Source organism: Carex rostrata, chromosome 1, assembly GCF_964058835.1.
Source record: "Carex rostrata chromosome 1, lpCarRost1.2, whole genome shotgun sequence".
NCBI classification, from domain to species: Eukaryota; Viridiplantae; Streptophyta; class Magnoliopsida; order Poales; family Cyperaceae; genus Carex; species Carex rostrata.
Genome location: NC_135918.1, coordinates 19,040,585 through 19,057,209, shown reverse-complemented (window position 1 = coordinate 19,057,209; position 16,625 = coordinate 19,040,585). Strand labels below are relative to the sequence as shown.

General features: G+C 31.1%; 1 protein-coding gene across 1 annotated transcript; it reads right to left on the bottom strand.

The window, feature by feature from the left end:
- Nucleotides 1–3,800: 3,800 nt before the first annotated feature.
- On the bottom strand, nt 3,801–6,856 carry LOC144572526 (agamous-like MADS-box protein AGL30). Its single transcript, XM_078322167.1, has 10 exons — nt 6,666–6,856; nt 6,405–6,464; nt 6,264–6,282; nt 6,084–6,148; nt 5,828–5,861; nt 5,662–5,726; nt 5,267–5,363; nt 4,942–4,985; nt 4,469–4,579; nt 3,801–3,918 (listed from the first exon to the last, which is right to left on the bottom strand). The coding sequence occupies exons 1-10, from the start codon at nt 6,854–6,856 to the stop codon at nt 3,801–3,803; spliced, it is 804 nt and encodes a 267-aa protein (XP_078178293.1).
- Nucleotides 6,857–16,625: the final 9,769 nt, after the last annotated feature.

The following is a 16,625-nucleotide window of genomic DNA, read 5'->3' as shown; positions in this document are numbered from 1 at the left end:
TGATTTCAAAGTAGAGCCCAAACTTACATTTTCTCGAATCCTTTTTTTCTTTGTAGAACTCTTTGAAACAATACAAATTTAGATGAAGTACTATTAAATCTATGTTGATCTCCGAATTGGGTTTTCTGCACACGTGTTTTGTTCGATTTGGGGCACAAACATAGATCAAAGTTAAATTGCCATGTTTCCACTTCACCACTCCTGAAATCAACGAACTAGAGTCGGCTTCAATCTTTAATGGTTTTGATTTGATTTCATTGTTGAGTAAGGCTTTCTCAAAATTCAAGGTATACGCAAGAGTGTTGTTGACAAAAAATCTTGCATTTTCTGGTTTGAAAATTGGTTGTAAGAATGGATCATTATAGTTGTACCTCAAGACCTCTATAGACGAAGCATTTCCAACATTACTTGAAAGCATCGGCAAATCACGAGCAAAGTTTTCATCAAAGTTAGAAGTGTTCTCAAAGAAATCCATTTTTGTCTTGGGATCATCGGTTAAGGTATTGGCATTATCTTCATTATCAAGCTCTTGAATTTCTTCAACCGCAACAAGCCTATCAACAAGCTCATCCGGCTGTTCTAGGTGCTCTTCCACTGGAGTGGTTGCCTTTCGATCTATGACCTGCTGGGAACATGTGCTCAGTAAGGTGTTGTGTTGATGTCAAGCGTCTTCATCACATGAGACCAATGATTTGTTGCCGTGAAAGGGGTTGATCTCTTCATCTACTCCATTGAAATTTTCTCCTTTTGAACCATAAGGCAAATGATTGAGGATTTTGGAATAGTTATCTCTCTGTTGGAGGTGAGGAGAAGGAGAAATAATATTAGTGGAGATATTGTATCGGTGTTGAGGAGAAATGTTGTTGTAGCTCGGTGGTGAGGAGAGATGTTGGTGGTTGTTTTGATTGTTGGTGGGAGCAAGGCGTTCAACAAGATTAATGATCAGTTGCATGGTTTTGGCATGGTTTTGTTGCATACGATCGAGAATAGCGAGAAGGTTAGGATCGGCCATGGTGTTGGCGATAGGTGGGAATAGCGTGAGGTTTTGTTGATGGAGGTGGTTGTCGAATTTGGCGGTTGGTGGTGATATAACTTCACGCAAGCATGAAGGTGGTTGTTGAATTTGACGGTTGGTGATGATACAACTTCACGCAAGCGTAAAGGTGGTTGTCGAACCTCGCTCTGATACCACTTGACGCAAAGCGGTCCCGATACGATCTTGCCCGTTAAGCTCACGTAGTCGGTTTAATGGTAGTAGAGAAGAGTTTTACCAGTTGACACAAAATGGTCCCGATACTATCTTGCCCGATAAGCTCAAGTACTCAGTTTTATGGTAAAAGAGAAGAGTAAAGAGTCACAAAGAACACAATCAAACAAAACACAACTTTCTATTCAATAATCAACACTGCCCCAACAGGGGATTGCCATACATTTTTAAAGTAAAACAAGATTAAATGCTATCCTAGGAAATACAAAATATTAAATACTGTCAATGCTCATTTTTTTTGGAAACTAATAAGAGTTTAATTCTTATCAAATCCCAAGCGGTCAAAGTAAATAAATAGATTAATTTTCTCAAAGACTTCTAGTCCTAGAAGGCCACTCGTGCATGTATCTTGATAAAAAATAATTATTCAATCAACTTGTAGAATTAATTCCTTCAAAGTTCGGCCCAGGCTATTAAATTTGTGGATCATATTTCAAGTTGAATATATATATACTTGATCTGTCTGGATTTGTTGTGACCATTGTCTACATCCGAATATGAATCAGATATGTCTTCAGTACGCACCGCGTCACAATGCAATTACAAATGTAGTTGGTTAACAATGATATTTAAGTTGATATCTATTATTGTTCACAAATCACTAGACCGAAAGTGGATATAACAAACCATGTAAATTTTATTTATAGATTCATAAATTGTACGGTTGAAATTAATATCAATCAAATAAGTTGTTTTGGCAGGTTAAGAATTAAGGGCGACCCCACCCATCTAGTTTCTAATATATTATTTAGGTAAATTAATGAGACGTATATAGATAAAATTAGGAGCACATATTTGGAAGGTACCTTTTTTAAAAAGAAAATTGCACACTAAAAATAAGTGCGCAGATGAAGTTTTTTGTTTTGAATTTTAAATCAATGAATGTAGTACTTTTCTGTGGATATGTCCCTATCATGAATGATAAGCGCGCAATTGCTACATTTCTCATCTTATGTTGAAGCATTTTGATGTAATAGAAAAAAAAGAGCTGACAAATAACTGTAGGTAAAAAATTTAACTAAAAAAAAAAAACCAATACCATAAAAAATTAAACTAAGAATAGACGCACAACAAAAATAATAAATCATAAATTAATGCACACTTAATGAGATTGTCAAGTCATTGGACGTTAGTTATTAGAATGCCTGTAGCTAGCACACTTAATTAATTAGATTTTCAAGGGTATGAAAAAAGTACCAAAATTAGAAAGTATAAAGAATAGTAAAGATTAAGAAAACAAAACCCAAAATGTAAAATAGGGAAGTTGGATGTTGGAACGTTATGTTGTTGGATGTGATGTGCTCACCAAAATAAGGAAGTTGGAAGTTGGAACCCAAAACAAATTAAATCCAAGTCCTGCGAGATCAAATCAACTACTACCAGCTTGAGCCTTGTGCTCGCTTTGCAATCCTTGAGCCCTTTGTTGCTCGAATTGTTTTTCTTTGAGCCTTTAGTGCTTGTGAGCCGATTCTATGCTCGTGCCGTGTGATTTCACAGAAAATTGTAAGGGCTTACTGATTCCACCTTGTATTCCTTTTTCATTGGGTAAAGAAAGACACGCTATCTCGAAGGTCCCGGGCCCCGGAGACGTACGCGTTAGTGCCAAACTCCGTCAACAACTCTTGTGTCATTTGTCTCTAAAATCTACTTTCTACTTTATTTGTTTTATATTTTAGTATAGGACCGAATTATCTAGTTTCTGCCAATAATAACTATAGGACACACTAGGGACTTAATATTTTATATTTTAGTTTAAAATGACTCTATTCATCCCTTCCAAGTGCCTTTGAGCTTTAACATAACGATATGTATATATTTTTTTTAGAAGAGCAAATATGTATATATTTCATCTCTCAACATGCTTGTCGTGTAATCTAACCTACGTACTAATTTTTTAATCTTAGAGATTCATGTAACTCATCGTTTGCTAATTAGGCTCGAAGACCAGCTGACACCTAAACTGTTTCAGCACCATAAATTATTAAAAATCTAACGTACGTACTAATTGTTTTAACCATTTATCTACTTTGTTTTGGAGGAAGTACAACTGTCTGCGCTTCATTTGATTCCCTTCTGATTTGTATAACCTTAATATAATTCTAATATAGACTCTATAAATCATATTTACTTCAAACATCCTTGCTACCAACGTCATTCTATTTATATTTTATTTAAACAAATAATAGAATGACGTTGGTAGAGCTTGTCATTCTATTTATTCGTAACTCAACCAACAATGATTATATTACTAATACAAGTGAATGACATGAATCATAATGTGAATGTGTAGCATATATAAATTACACTAAAAAATTGTGATCTTATGGTGCCTATTTCTAACATATTCACCACTTAAAACTTAAGCCATTTTTTTTAAATTTCTTGTAAAATGCATATATAATAAAATAAACCATTTGCAAATAGAAGTCGAAACAACATAAATACAGGATAAAAATTGAAACATAATATATATCCTTTCGCAAAACTAATTAAAAATTATACACAGCCATTGATCTAGCTATATATAGTGAAATTAATTATCAGATAACAAACAAAGAGCGGTTAGGCTCAAATAGCGGCGGTTAGGCTCACATAGCATCGTATGATCACTGTCTAAGAGCTGGAATGAGGAATCCTCTCTCAGCTGACCCCTGTATAACGCAGAAACATATTTCATTATTATTTCGAATAACATGTCAAATGTCTATTTAATTATGGTCTATTAGATGGTGTACATATACTATCTCTACATTGCACGAGTATCAGTTTAAATACTAAAGGATGCACGCTTAAATATTAATAAATTATTTACGATTCAACTGAGGGTTATGTAAATTAGAGCTTAATTAATGTTTCCGTATATGGTTTAAGTTAACAATAATGAACCTATGCAGCTTGGGGTTTAAGTTATTATCTTAGTTTTAGTTATTATTTCGAATAACATGTCAAATGTCTATTTAATTATGGTCTATTAGATGGTGTACATATACTATCTCTACATTGCACGAGTATCAGTTTAAATACTAAATTAAGGATGCACACTTAAATATTAATAAATTATTTACGATTCAACTTAGGGTTATGTAAATTAGACCTTAATTAATGTTTCCTTATATGGTTTAAGTTAACAATAATGAACCTATGCAGCTTGGGGTTTAAGTTATTATCTTAGTTTTAGTTATTATTAGTTTGTTATCCTACCTATTATACATAGCCGTAGGAATCGACTCGACTCTTGCAAGCTGCTCCATTCCACCCATGGAAGGAAAAGGGAGCATTGGCAGTGCCGTGCTCATTGAGGCCATTGGATCCCTGCATGAAACAATGATTACATAAAAAATTAAATCATTCATTGCACCTCTGTGCTATGTCTTAATCACCTTTTTAATTAGCATAAACCAACAGCCTTTTTGTTACTAATATATTTGTGTTTGCTTAATTACATGCACTATTACTTGACAGTACGTATTACACAATTTTGAAACTTAAGCTGAGGTTATATACATTGTGATTCTTATTTTCTTAACGCATGTAAGCTTTATGTTATCTAACCTCTGATATGAAAAAGGGGTGGGATTGAACATCTGATAATTGTCACCGTAATTTGTAACTATATGTAACAATTATAATTTAGTGTGACATAAATCAAAATATTAAATATTTCTAAATTTTACCATTGATCAGGATAACCAGACTTCTCTTGCTGTACAATGTGTACCTAGATAAAGAGAAGCAAATGCGTATCACTTGACACTGCAGTACTCTTGTTGCTCATCAATCATATACAATATTCGTTCTTGTGTGATACATATATGGTCCTCACCTCAAACAATTTTTTAATTATTCACACACGACAATCATATGAACTGCTTGCACTTTCAATCTATCTATGTAATCCTATGGTTTTGTAAATCTTTATCTTTTTGTTTTTAAATTATTTACTCCTATTGATACTTGAGAAAAGGGGAGAAGAAATTCTCAGAAAACACGACACATTACCAGCTCTTGTTCTGTTTTTGATAATGACTCCAGGATAGAACATTCCATCGCCGTAAGTTCATCAAACCGCTCTATGGCATCAATTTCATTGATATTTCTGAAATTATACAAAAGAAGGTTATATATATATATATAATTGGGAAATAAACTATAAAAATATATTTGGCAACTAATTTCAGTGATTTTTCTAGAAAGGGCTTTGTATGATACTGGTTCTCGAGTGCATATTGTTATGTACAGAAACTGTAAAGTGGGTATTGATCAAAACTGACATATCTGATATATGCCTTTGTTATTACGGAAGCAGATGTCAATCGAGTACCAGTTTTACTGTATTAATTGATCCTTGACTGAGAAGAAAAAAGATCATAATTTCTGCGAATGATCTATATTACCTTAGAGGTCCCAATTGACTCTCTATTGTAGATATTTCTTGCTTTATGTGCTCAGTATCGGTCTCCTATCAAATTAAAAAAGCAATCAATCAATATTTTGTGCTCTTAGAAAAATTAAACAAACTAGAAATAGAATGACAACGATATTTTAAGCCTTGGAATTTACCAGAGGGCTATGGTTCTTATTAATGGCCTTCATACTGCACCCAAGAAAACAAATCAAGATATCAGAATTAAACGTTTTACAATAATAACTTGAACGACTAACAACACAGTACAATATTCAAGTTTTATTTTACCAGTTTGATAACCTATTTTTATGATTTACTTTACCAGTTTTAAATTAGGTTTTAATACAAACATCTTGAGTGCAAGGTACTTTCGTATTTAAAAACTGGAAAGAAAGATTAAGATAAGCAGACCCATGATCCATAAGAGAGAGAGCATTGATTGCATGGCTGTCTTTTTTATATGACTTCTGCAGAATCTACAAAAACAAACAACAATATGTAAGATTTATCATTAACTTTGTAAAAATTTGCACTAATGTGAAAAGAGATCGTTCTTTTAACATATACAAATAGCAGAATTCGAGATCTTACTTCCATGCGATCTCGCCTTCTGTAAATTGAAAAAAAATAAGTAGAGCATAATAATTAGAAATATAATAAAGATGAAAGAAATATATCAAGAAAAAAATAAATAAACTAGCTTAAAAATTAAACAGTTGACAAAAGACGTACGAGTTGTCAAGGTTCTGTTGAGATTCTGAAAGAAATTTCTGCACAACTCCATCGAAAGTGCTGAGATAAGAAAATAAAAACAAATCAGTTTAAACTCCTAAACTGCATAACTTGTCTTATTTCAGAAATAAAAAAGAAGATAGCGTCACAAAGTAGGGTTGGGGTGCAAACATGTAATTAATATGATTGGCTAGAACAGTTAATTATGCATGGATATAATAAGATACATATTAATTTGAAGTGAGCTATTGATTTAAGTACCTGTTCTCTCCATGACATGTAAGATGGTATTGGCCGTTGGGGTCACGCATGAGAAGAAGCACCTGAGCATCAGATAAGATGGAAAGCTCCTTGGCTTTCTTCTTGATGCCTTCTGATCTCTTATATTTAAATGTACCTCTCCTGTGACTAGCCGTCTCCAACTTCTTAATTGGTATCTTATTCCTTCCCATAATTAATTAATTTTCTTTGTTGTGGTTGGATTATGATCCTTCAAGCAAAGAAGAGGAGTTTGTTTTTGTGAGAAACAGAAATTATAGAGAGGAGAGAGGATAAGAGACCAAGAAAAATTAAATGAATCCTTATATAGGCGGGGAGAGCGGGTTGGTTCAATGAAATATAGAAAGGCGGTGGTGTATTATATTTTTAGTGTGCAATTCTTTTTTATAAAAAAGTACCTTCCTAATATGTGCTCGTAATTTTATCTATATACGTCTCATTTATCTAAAACTGTGTAAGTTACTTCATGCCTAAGTTAATCAAGTAATCACGATGTATATCATATCTACTTTCGGTCTAGTGATTTGTGAACAATAATAGATATTTCCTATTTCCTTAATTAAACTGTGTTTGAATAAGGAATACTTTAAAATAGCATTGTTAACTAACTATTACAGTGAAATATATATATATTAGCTGGCTATATTTGTAATCTGGTGGGATTTCTCGGCGCATTTTTTTTGTGAACAATATGGTGTTAATAATAATATAACACTTCGAATTCGGTTCCGTACCAAAGGCTCGCAAACAGGAACTTTCTGTTATTTATAAATAGAAAATAGAATCTTATTTGTACGTAACAAGTTTTAATATAAATTGGGAATTTCTAGTGTGCTCATATAAATTTTGTAAACTAGTCCATTTTTTAATTGAAACACCATAATATTCAATCTCCACAAAACTTAATAGTTTCTTCTTTATCCATATATTTATATCAGTTATTTTAAAAAAAAATGACAAATATATCTTTTCATTTTTAAATGGAGATGGCATGTATGTCTAATAGTTTTATTCATTCCAGTACTTTGATAATGTCAATTTATATAGCGAAAATTACTACTTTTTAGTACAGAAAATAGTGGAAAAGCATATGCAAAGTACTCATTTTTCCGAATTATTCACCGCAAACATGTTTTTAGGCTATTTTGGGAATTATTCACCGCAAACATGTTTTTAGGCTACTCATTTGTACGTACCAAGTTTTAATATAAATTGGGAATTTCTAGTGTGCTCATATAAATTTTGTAAACTAGTCCATTTTTTTATGGAAACACCATAATATTCAATCTCCACAAAACTTAATATTTTCTTCTTTATCCATATATTTATTCAGTTATTTTAAAAAAAATTGACAAATATTTCTTTTCATTTTTAAATGGAGATGGCATGTATGTCTAATAGTTTTATTCATTCCCAGTACTTTGATAATGCCAATTTATATAACGAAAATCACTACTTTTTAGTATAGAAAATGGTGAAAAAGCGTATGCAAAGTATCTATTTTTCCGAATTATTCACCGCAAAATGTGTTTTTAGGCTATTTTGGTAGGTTTTCGAGAAAATTACGTAATTAGACCGAAAACGGAACAAAAATGTCATATTTAGGCCAATTTTGAAGAAATCGTCAAAATAGGGCATCACATGGAATATGCAACACCTCACACGAAGTGCACAACATGCAACATGGTGAAATCACAGAAAATTCTGCTAAGTTAGAGTGCCTTGCGGTATAGGGTATATCGTATGCGGGTTCAAGCCTAGGCCCCAAAGGCACATGGATTCAATCCGTGGACTGTCTAGTTTGAATTAAATCTCATCCATTGAGTAATAACCTTCTAGAAGGACGAACCTATAGATGTGACAGGCCTTGCTATAATTGAAAATCTATAATTGGAGCTCCATTTATGGCATGAGAGGCTAATATTAGCCATGTAATGCTAAATATAGCATCCATGTTCTCCATGACTACACCCTTAGGATTAAACCCCTCATGTAATAGGATTTAGTGTGCATATTTTAGTTGTGTAAGTCTAGAGATTAGAGTAGAATAGTATGTGTAAATTCTAGAGTTGGAGAAGGGAAAGCTCTCGAAGTCCAAAGCGGAAAAAGAAGGCGTCATCTAAGGAAGAAGAGTCTCCAATCTACAAGGGTTGTGGTTATGTTATTCTTATTTTATTACTTTTATTTTGTCATGGCTTTGAGTAGTTAAGTTTCTCTTCTCTAGGTTTTGGATGTATTGAATTCTATATTATCTCTTTATATATTTATTTATATTTATTTTTCTTTTATGTCTATTTGAGATTTTCTTATTCTTTGAATGTTATTGAACTATATCCTTGTATACATAGTTATGTCTACTATATATATGTCAATGCCCTCCACATACCAATAGGCATAAGACTATCATATATGATAACAGACTTATACGACTAAGTACCAAGCATTTCGGCTAACGAGGCTTGGCAGCGTTTCAAAAGCTAGAGTCAGAACTCAGTGGGCTCCCTTGACAAGATATAGATTAGATCTCATCTCAAATTATAATTAGAAATATATTTATTACTTGTAATAATAGGGTTTAGGGTTATTACTTAGTGAGTAATAGGGGAATGTGATTAATTAGATTAGTGTGAGTAGTTTAATTACATTACTTCATGTGGCAATCTGAATTGTTCCTCACAAACTGACATTAGAGTAGGAGAACCTTTCAAATACTCATAAGACCGAACCAAGGCTGTGGATCGACACCCGACAGTACTACACGGTAGGATTATGCGCTTGTAAACTGACAGAGTAGAATTAGGGTAACTAAGTATATATTTATATACTAAAAGTTAATAGTCTCATTTTGAGTCATCATACTCCATGCCTAAAATTTCCTCCTGCTTTGATTTATTTGGAGAATCCTTCAAGAGGCTATATTCGGCAACAAGGGATTAAGTTTTCTTAGGACTTAATCCGCATCCTTTAGCTTCATTAGCCGCTTAATTTGCTGAACAATGGATCCTTAACGCTTCTTGAACTCTTAATTCTTCACTCATAATCCTTATTGTCAAATAACCCTTATGGTCCAAACCTTTTTACGAGGTTCTCCCTCGCACGATCTGGGCCGTCAAATCATGTACATATATATGTAGATTTTGCACGCGCATAAGGTTTAGCAATACATAATTAAAAAGTTTAATATATTAAGTGGGATATTGTTGGATCATGTATCCAACATTGAGCATATATGTGATATGATTATGAATTGTACACTGTCATATATATATAAAGATTAAGGATATTTGACAATTAATGTGTTCATTAGAATATGGACCATAAATATGTAGACCTATACAAGCAAAATTCAAATTATTGATGGATTGATTATGAAATTTGTAATTAAGAAGAATCACATATACAGAGTAAACCAATCAATTTCCGTAGCTTTGTACGGGCCGCACTCTTCAATCTGGAAATTATAGATCGAAATGGCTGATTTCTCGAAAGTTGTTAACGCCACACAAATAGTTTGTGCGGGCCTCACAAAACATTGTTTTAGTTGTATATGAATATAAGTGTCTAGTTAGTTACTCAACATCAAATTGACATGTTAATTTAATACCCCACGTTAATCAAGTGATCAAAATGTATATCTTGTCCACCCTCAGTTAGTGATTAGTGAATAATAATAGATATCCGCAATTACCTTAATTAAGTTGTGTTTAATTTAGGAATACTTCAAAAATTTAGCATTGTTAACCAACAATTATATTTTTTTAATTTTCTATTATTTAAAACTAGGAATCTAAATATTAAGTTGGAATTGCTGATTTTTATATCCCAATATAGGATAGCAAAGTGGGACATATTAGGAAGCTAGGCTTCTATAATTAAAATGCTTGTAACCAAAAAATAATAAATTAAAATGCTACACAAATTATGTAAAAAAAAAAAAGAGAGCAGATGTTATATATCTACCGACTCTCCATTCCAAGCCTCACACTATGTCTAATTTCTTAATTAAATTAACCGTAATAGAAAAGTAAAATTCTGCTATCACTCCTTTGGCTAATAACTCAAAGAGAAAATGTTTTTGTCCACACTGTTCTGTCCACAGTTTATCCACAACATTATCCACTACCTTTTATACCCAAGACTTTATAACTTTGTACCCATCTTATCCGTCCCAACTTCTACCGTCTTTCTAACTAACTCCATCGTACAGACCTTCCTTTTATTAACTTTCTCAATTTGTCTTTTCATCTTAAAATTAATTCCCTCTCTTTCTCGGTTCACAGACACAAAAAAATTCAGATCTAAGAATCAATCAAACTTGAAAAATCTCAATTTTGAGCGGTAAAATAGTATCTCTTTCTCTCCTTATCTATCATTTTTCTTTATCTACTTGATTCTATCATTTAAATTTGATTAAATGGATATTCCAGTGGTGAGATTCTCCTTTCCATTTCTTCGATCCTCATTGATAAAATTGCAGCTGCTGCATGCTAACGGACAAAGAGAGAGATAGAGTCCAAGAAGACAAAGCTCACCGAACCTCAAAGTTTCCTGGATGTATCATTTGAATTTGATTAAATGGATATCCGATAATATTGTGCTAATGAACGGTGAGATTCTCCTTTCTCTTTCTTCCTCTTGCCATGTTCGTCGATCGCACTCTATCCGATCTCCTCTGAGTTTGCTCCAATCGTCAGACTCGAGGACGTCGCCATCACTACTGGATAGAAAGATGAAAATACCCTCAACTATTTCTATGTTCTCACTTTACTTTTTGCCATTTCTCTTTTTCGATTGACTAGTTTTTAGGGTTTCAAGGTCGATCTAATTTTTTACGCTCTATCTTGATCTCAATCTCTGTATAGATCGATTTTTAGATAAGAGACTTGTGACTTGATCTCAATCTCTGTATTGATCGATTTTATTTGTATGCATGATGATATTTCGAAAGAACGTGTGATTCTTATGATGAGACTTCTTACTCATTCTAACAATGTTCATAAGAGGGTGATGATTTAGAAGTTTTATTTTTGCATAGTATGTTGGATGTCATTTTGGATGTTGAATGATATAGTTGTGTTTGGTATTGTTTGACAGATATATTTGTGTGATGAATATTATGATTGGGTTGAACAGATGTTTTTGAATTGCTATGTTTTATTGAACAATGATGTATTACAGTTTGCAGTTGTTATCTTTGTAGTTAACATATGTCATTTTACAGTATTGAAGTGTTGTAGTTTTTATTTTTTTCACTTTTTATTTTTAATATTCTGGTTGTTGTATATATTCAATTGGTTTATAGTTTACATATAACAGTTTTACAGTATTGGCATTTTGTTGTTTGTACGTTTTGTTTTAATAATTTAAGTTGACAGTTTTACAGTATTGAAATTTTGTATTTTTTACATTTTGTTTTATTGTTTTCATCTGCTAATTATTTTACATTATTAAAATTTTATAGCTTTTACGTTTTGTTTTTATAGTTTAAGTTGACAGTTTTACAATATTGAAAATTTATACTTTTTACATTTTATTTTATCGTTTTCATATGCTGTTTTTACTTTGTTAAAATTTTATAGTATGTACGTTTTATTTTTATAGTTTAGAGGTGACAGTTTTAAAGTATTGAAATTTTATAGTTTGTATGTTTTGTTTTATAGTTTTAATCTGTGAATTTTCCATGACTACAATTTTATAGTTTGTATATTTTATTTTTATAGTTAAAGGGGACAATTTTATAGTATTCATTATTTAGATGATTTTTTTGTGTGTTGATTAAATAAAGAAAAAATAAATAAATAAATTCTAAAAAAAATTATTTGAAAATTTTAATTTTTCCTTTTTATCACGTGTTTTGTCGAAATAACTGCTAATAACTAACACTAACTGTCAATAACTGTAATTTCCGAAAATACAGCAAGTGGTCCCTCTGAAAGTACATTTTTTTGTCCTTTTGTGCAAGTTGCAAACTATTACTAACAATCTTGGGATCACTTTGAATATTTTATTAACTGAAGTATTTTATGTGATATATTGTGTAAATATATAGAATGAATGAAGAATTTTACAGTATCCGCGCAAGTTAAATGACAGTTTTTTTGTGAAAAAACTATGGACAACTAGGTGTGGACAATTAGACGCTTCCTAACCCAAAATGGATAGTCAGAGAATCCATGCATCACCTTCTAAATTTAAAGATTTCTATTAGACTTTGAATATTGAATTTGTACTTTAAACGTTGAACTAGAAATTGTTGGATAAATCACAACAACAATCAATATTTAATTGAGATAAATTGAATATTTAGAATGAAAACATAAATTTTAGTCTTTAGAATAAGCCAATATATTCAATTGAGATACAAAACATTGTGTCAAATAAAAACAGTATATAAGATCTCCTTTTGAATACCTCTTTTATCCTCCTGCAATATATGTTTCAAAAATATGAGAGTTACTATATTAGAGAAATTGGCATAAAATCAAAGTAAGAAATAAAACTTCACTTATAGCAAACCTAGAAGCCTAAAATATTCACAATTTGACCCATGAGGTAGTACTGAATTCTCCATTATTCAGTACTGACCACTATGTTCTACCTAATTTAAAGAAAAAATACTTGTTGCTCATCAATTTAACCAAAATATCAAGCTTTTCTATTCTTAATTGAAGAAAAATCAATATGCAAACAATTCGTCTTTACAAATATAGTCACAATTATAGTCACAGAGAGTTCCTCATTACATTGCAATAGAAAATAGCAACATAAATGTTACATAATCTAATGAAATTAAAGAACTAGAAAACAATTCCAAAGGAAGTACTGATGCATCTTCAGATGCAACAATTTAATTAAACAAATTATTAATTCATGATATATATAATGCTCCAATAATACGTAGTGGGCATCAATTTCAATAGTACATATTGGGTATCAATTCTAATAGTAATGCATGGAGTAGTGGGGAAATAAATTGAGGGTTAATATTAGAAGTTACAAAATGAATGATATCCACGCATTTAATATTTATTCATAACAATGTATAATGTCATTCCAAACAATTATCAAGCTGCATTCATTGTGCTGTTTATAATTTGTACTTGTTTTGCGAAAGGATATTATGTTTCTATTTTCATTTTGTCTCTATTAGTTTGTATTGACTTTTATTTTTTCTAATTTTTGATTGCAAATGGTTTATTTTATTTTGCGTTTTACAACAAATTTAAAAAAATTTAGCTAAAGGTTTAAGTTGTGAACAAGTTAGAAAAATGCACAATAAGATCAATTACAATTTTGCGTGTAATTTCTATGCTACACATTCATATCATAATTCATTTCACTCATTTAATGTGATCATTGCTAGTTGAGTTACGAATAAAGGTACAATTTGCTTTTATCATAGTATGAGAGCACCACTCTCTCTTTTTTTTTTTTGTTTAAATTAAGATTATTTGAATAGTTAACTAATAAATTTTTTTGTAGTTTTTACTCTGAAATAAAAAGTTCAAATATATTATGTATGATTCATGGTTAATAGCGATTATCCCATCATCGTGGAGAGGCTAAAGAAAAATCTATCTTGAATAGCGTAACTATAGCGAAAGATATTATACATAGCGTTTTTTTCTTCTTTTCAAAAAATATATTCTATATTTCTAGTAATTATCAATATTATCAATATTGGAGAATTGGAGTAATAACTAAATGACAACTAATATAAGTCTATACTTTCTTTAATCATGCAAATAATAAAAAAAAGATCGACAATGCAACATTCTTTAACAGTTCATACTTCATAGTATGACAGGTTATAACAGACGAAGAGCAATTAATTTTACAAGTGAAATGAAATCTATTACTATTTGATCATTTTAAAAATTATAATAATCATTATCTTTCAATTGAAAGAATGACAATAATTTTACAAGTGAATACAAGACAAAGAGCAAGCAAATGAAGATTTAATATTTGAGTATTTTTCGATATAGAAGGAGATACTAAATAAAAAATAGGAACATATAAACACAAACTTCAATTTAGCATACCTAAAATAGTGGACCATGTAGCATCACAAATAGGCACAATTCCATGTAAATTGCAAAAATAAACAAAAAAATCCATGTAGCATAGCGATGCGCAATAGCGCATGCATAACGGTAATAACGGACAACTATTACAGCTATAGCAGTCATAGCTGAATTATTACACTTTTGTCCCATAGCTTAGTTCTTGTGGTCTGAAAAATCTATAGTGTAGCTATAGCTAGTTATTTAAAACCTTGATATAATTTACATGTAAGACGAAAAATAATCCAAAAAATATTAAAAGAAAGTTTTATTTAAGTCGCTCAATTAATTATAACAATCAAATCTATAAAATCATCTACATTAAGTATTGTCCAAATTGTTATTTTTTATTTTGATAATAAAATAATTTGTACACGCCAAAAATGTGATGTAATTGTAAACTTAATAAAAACTTAATTGTAAACTTAATATGATAATACATTTAGTTCCATCCAATATCATAGACCAAAAAAATAAATTATAAAATACAAGTAGTTTTCTATTATTAACCATACTCGACCGATACATTTTAAAGGCCATTTTTCTGTTAGCACGTGCCATGGATAAATGATTTGTCACCGGACTACTACTCACGTACATGACATTTAGGAAATATGTCATGTGTGAAAAAATATTAAATATAATAAGTTTTGTGGCAACTGCAATTATGAAAGAATAACATTCCACGAAAAACCATAATTAATGAGCAAGTCATGAATAATGTATTAGCTTAATATTAATCATATGCCATACGCATGTGACAAACCTTATTAGTTCCTAGTGTATCGGCTCTTCATATCTATGTTTTTCTATATATGGAATGTCATATATGGAATGAATAATAAAAAAATCTTTCTTTATTCTTTCTTCAATATCCATACATATACAATTATTATCATGATTCATGAACAGATGTCTAATTCTTACTATTTATTAATATAATGAGTAATTTATTAAAAGATTCAGTTATTACCAAAGAAACAGAGATTCTCATTCTAAAGGGTAAAATCAATTCCAAAGCAACTTTTTTATTATTCTTAGTAGATAGAATCCTTTGGTCGGGAGACTCTCCGATGTATCTTTAAAGACCTCTATTAGTGTTTTGAGGAAACTTAATTTGTTGAATCAAATTTTCTCCAATTGAAAATGTTTGGAGAACTCTATTAGTGTCCCCATATGACTAGATAATAGACCATTTACAACCCAAATACAATACTCCAATTAATGGTGTTTGGAGCACTCTAGTAGTTTCTCTATATGGTTAGATAATAAGGCATTTAAAACCCTAATACAACACTCAAATTGAAGGTGTCTGGAGCACTCTAGTAGTGTCTCTATATGAGTTGATAATAGGATATTTATAACTCTAATATAACAGTCTTATTAAATTTGTTTGGAGCACTCTAATATTGCCTCTATATGGCAAAATAATAGGGCATTTACAGCCCTAATACAACACTCAAATTGAAGGTGACCGGATCACTCTAAAGTGTCTGTATACGCGTTGATAATAGGGTATTTACTGCCCTAATATAACACTCTTAGTAGTGTCTCTATATGGCAAGATAACATGGCATTTACAACCCAAATACAACACTCCAATTGAAGATGTTTGGAGCACTCTATTAGTGTCCCCATATGACCAGATAATTGAGCATTTACAACCCAGATACAATTCTCCAATTGATGGTGTTTGGAGCACTCTAGTAGTGTCTCTATATGGTTAGATAATAAGGCATTTACAACCCTAATAAAACACTCAAATTGAAGGTGTCTGGAGAACTCTAGTAGTGTCTCTGTATGAGTTAGATAATAAGGCATTTACAACCCTAATACAACACTCAAATTGAAGGTGTCTGGATCACTCTAGTAGTGT

Bases quoted from the DNA above. Each gene is read 5' to 3' on its own strand.
- LOC144572526 (XM_078322167.1), bottom strand. From the start codon at position 6,856: ATGGGAAGGAATAAGATACCAATTAAGAAGTTGGAGACGGCTAGTCAC. The intron at 6,465-6,665 runs GTACTTAAATCA...TTCTTATCTCAG, and splicing joins ACATGTCATGGAGAGAACAG to CACTTTCGATGGAGTTGTGC. The intron at 4,986-5,266 runs GTAATGTGTCGT...CTCTTTATCTAG, and splicing joins CAAAAACAGAACAAGAGCTG to GTACACATTGTACAGCAAGA.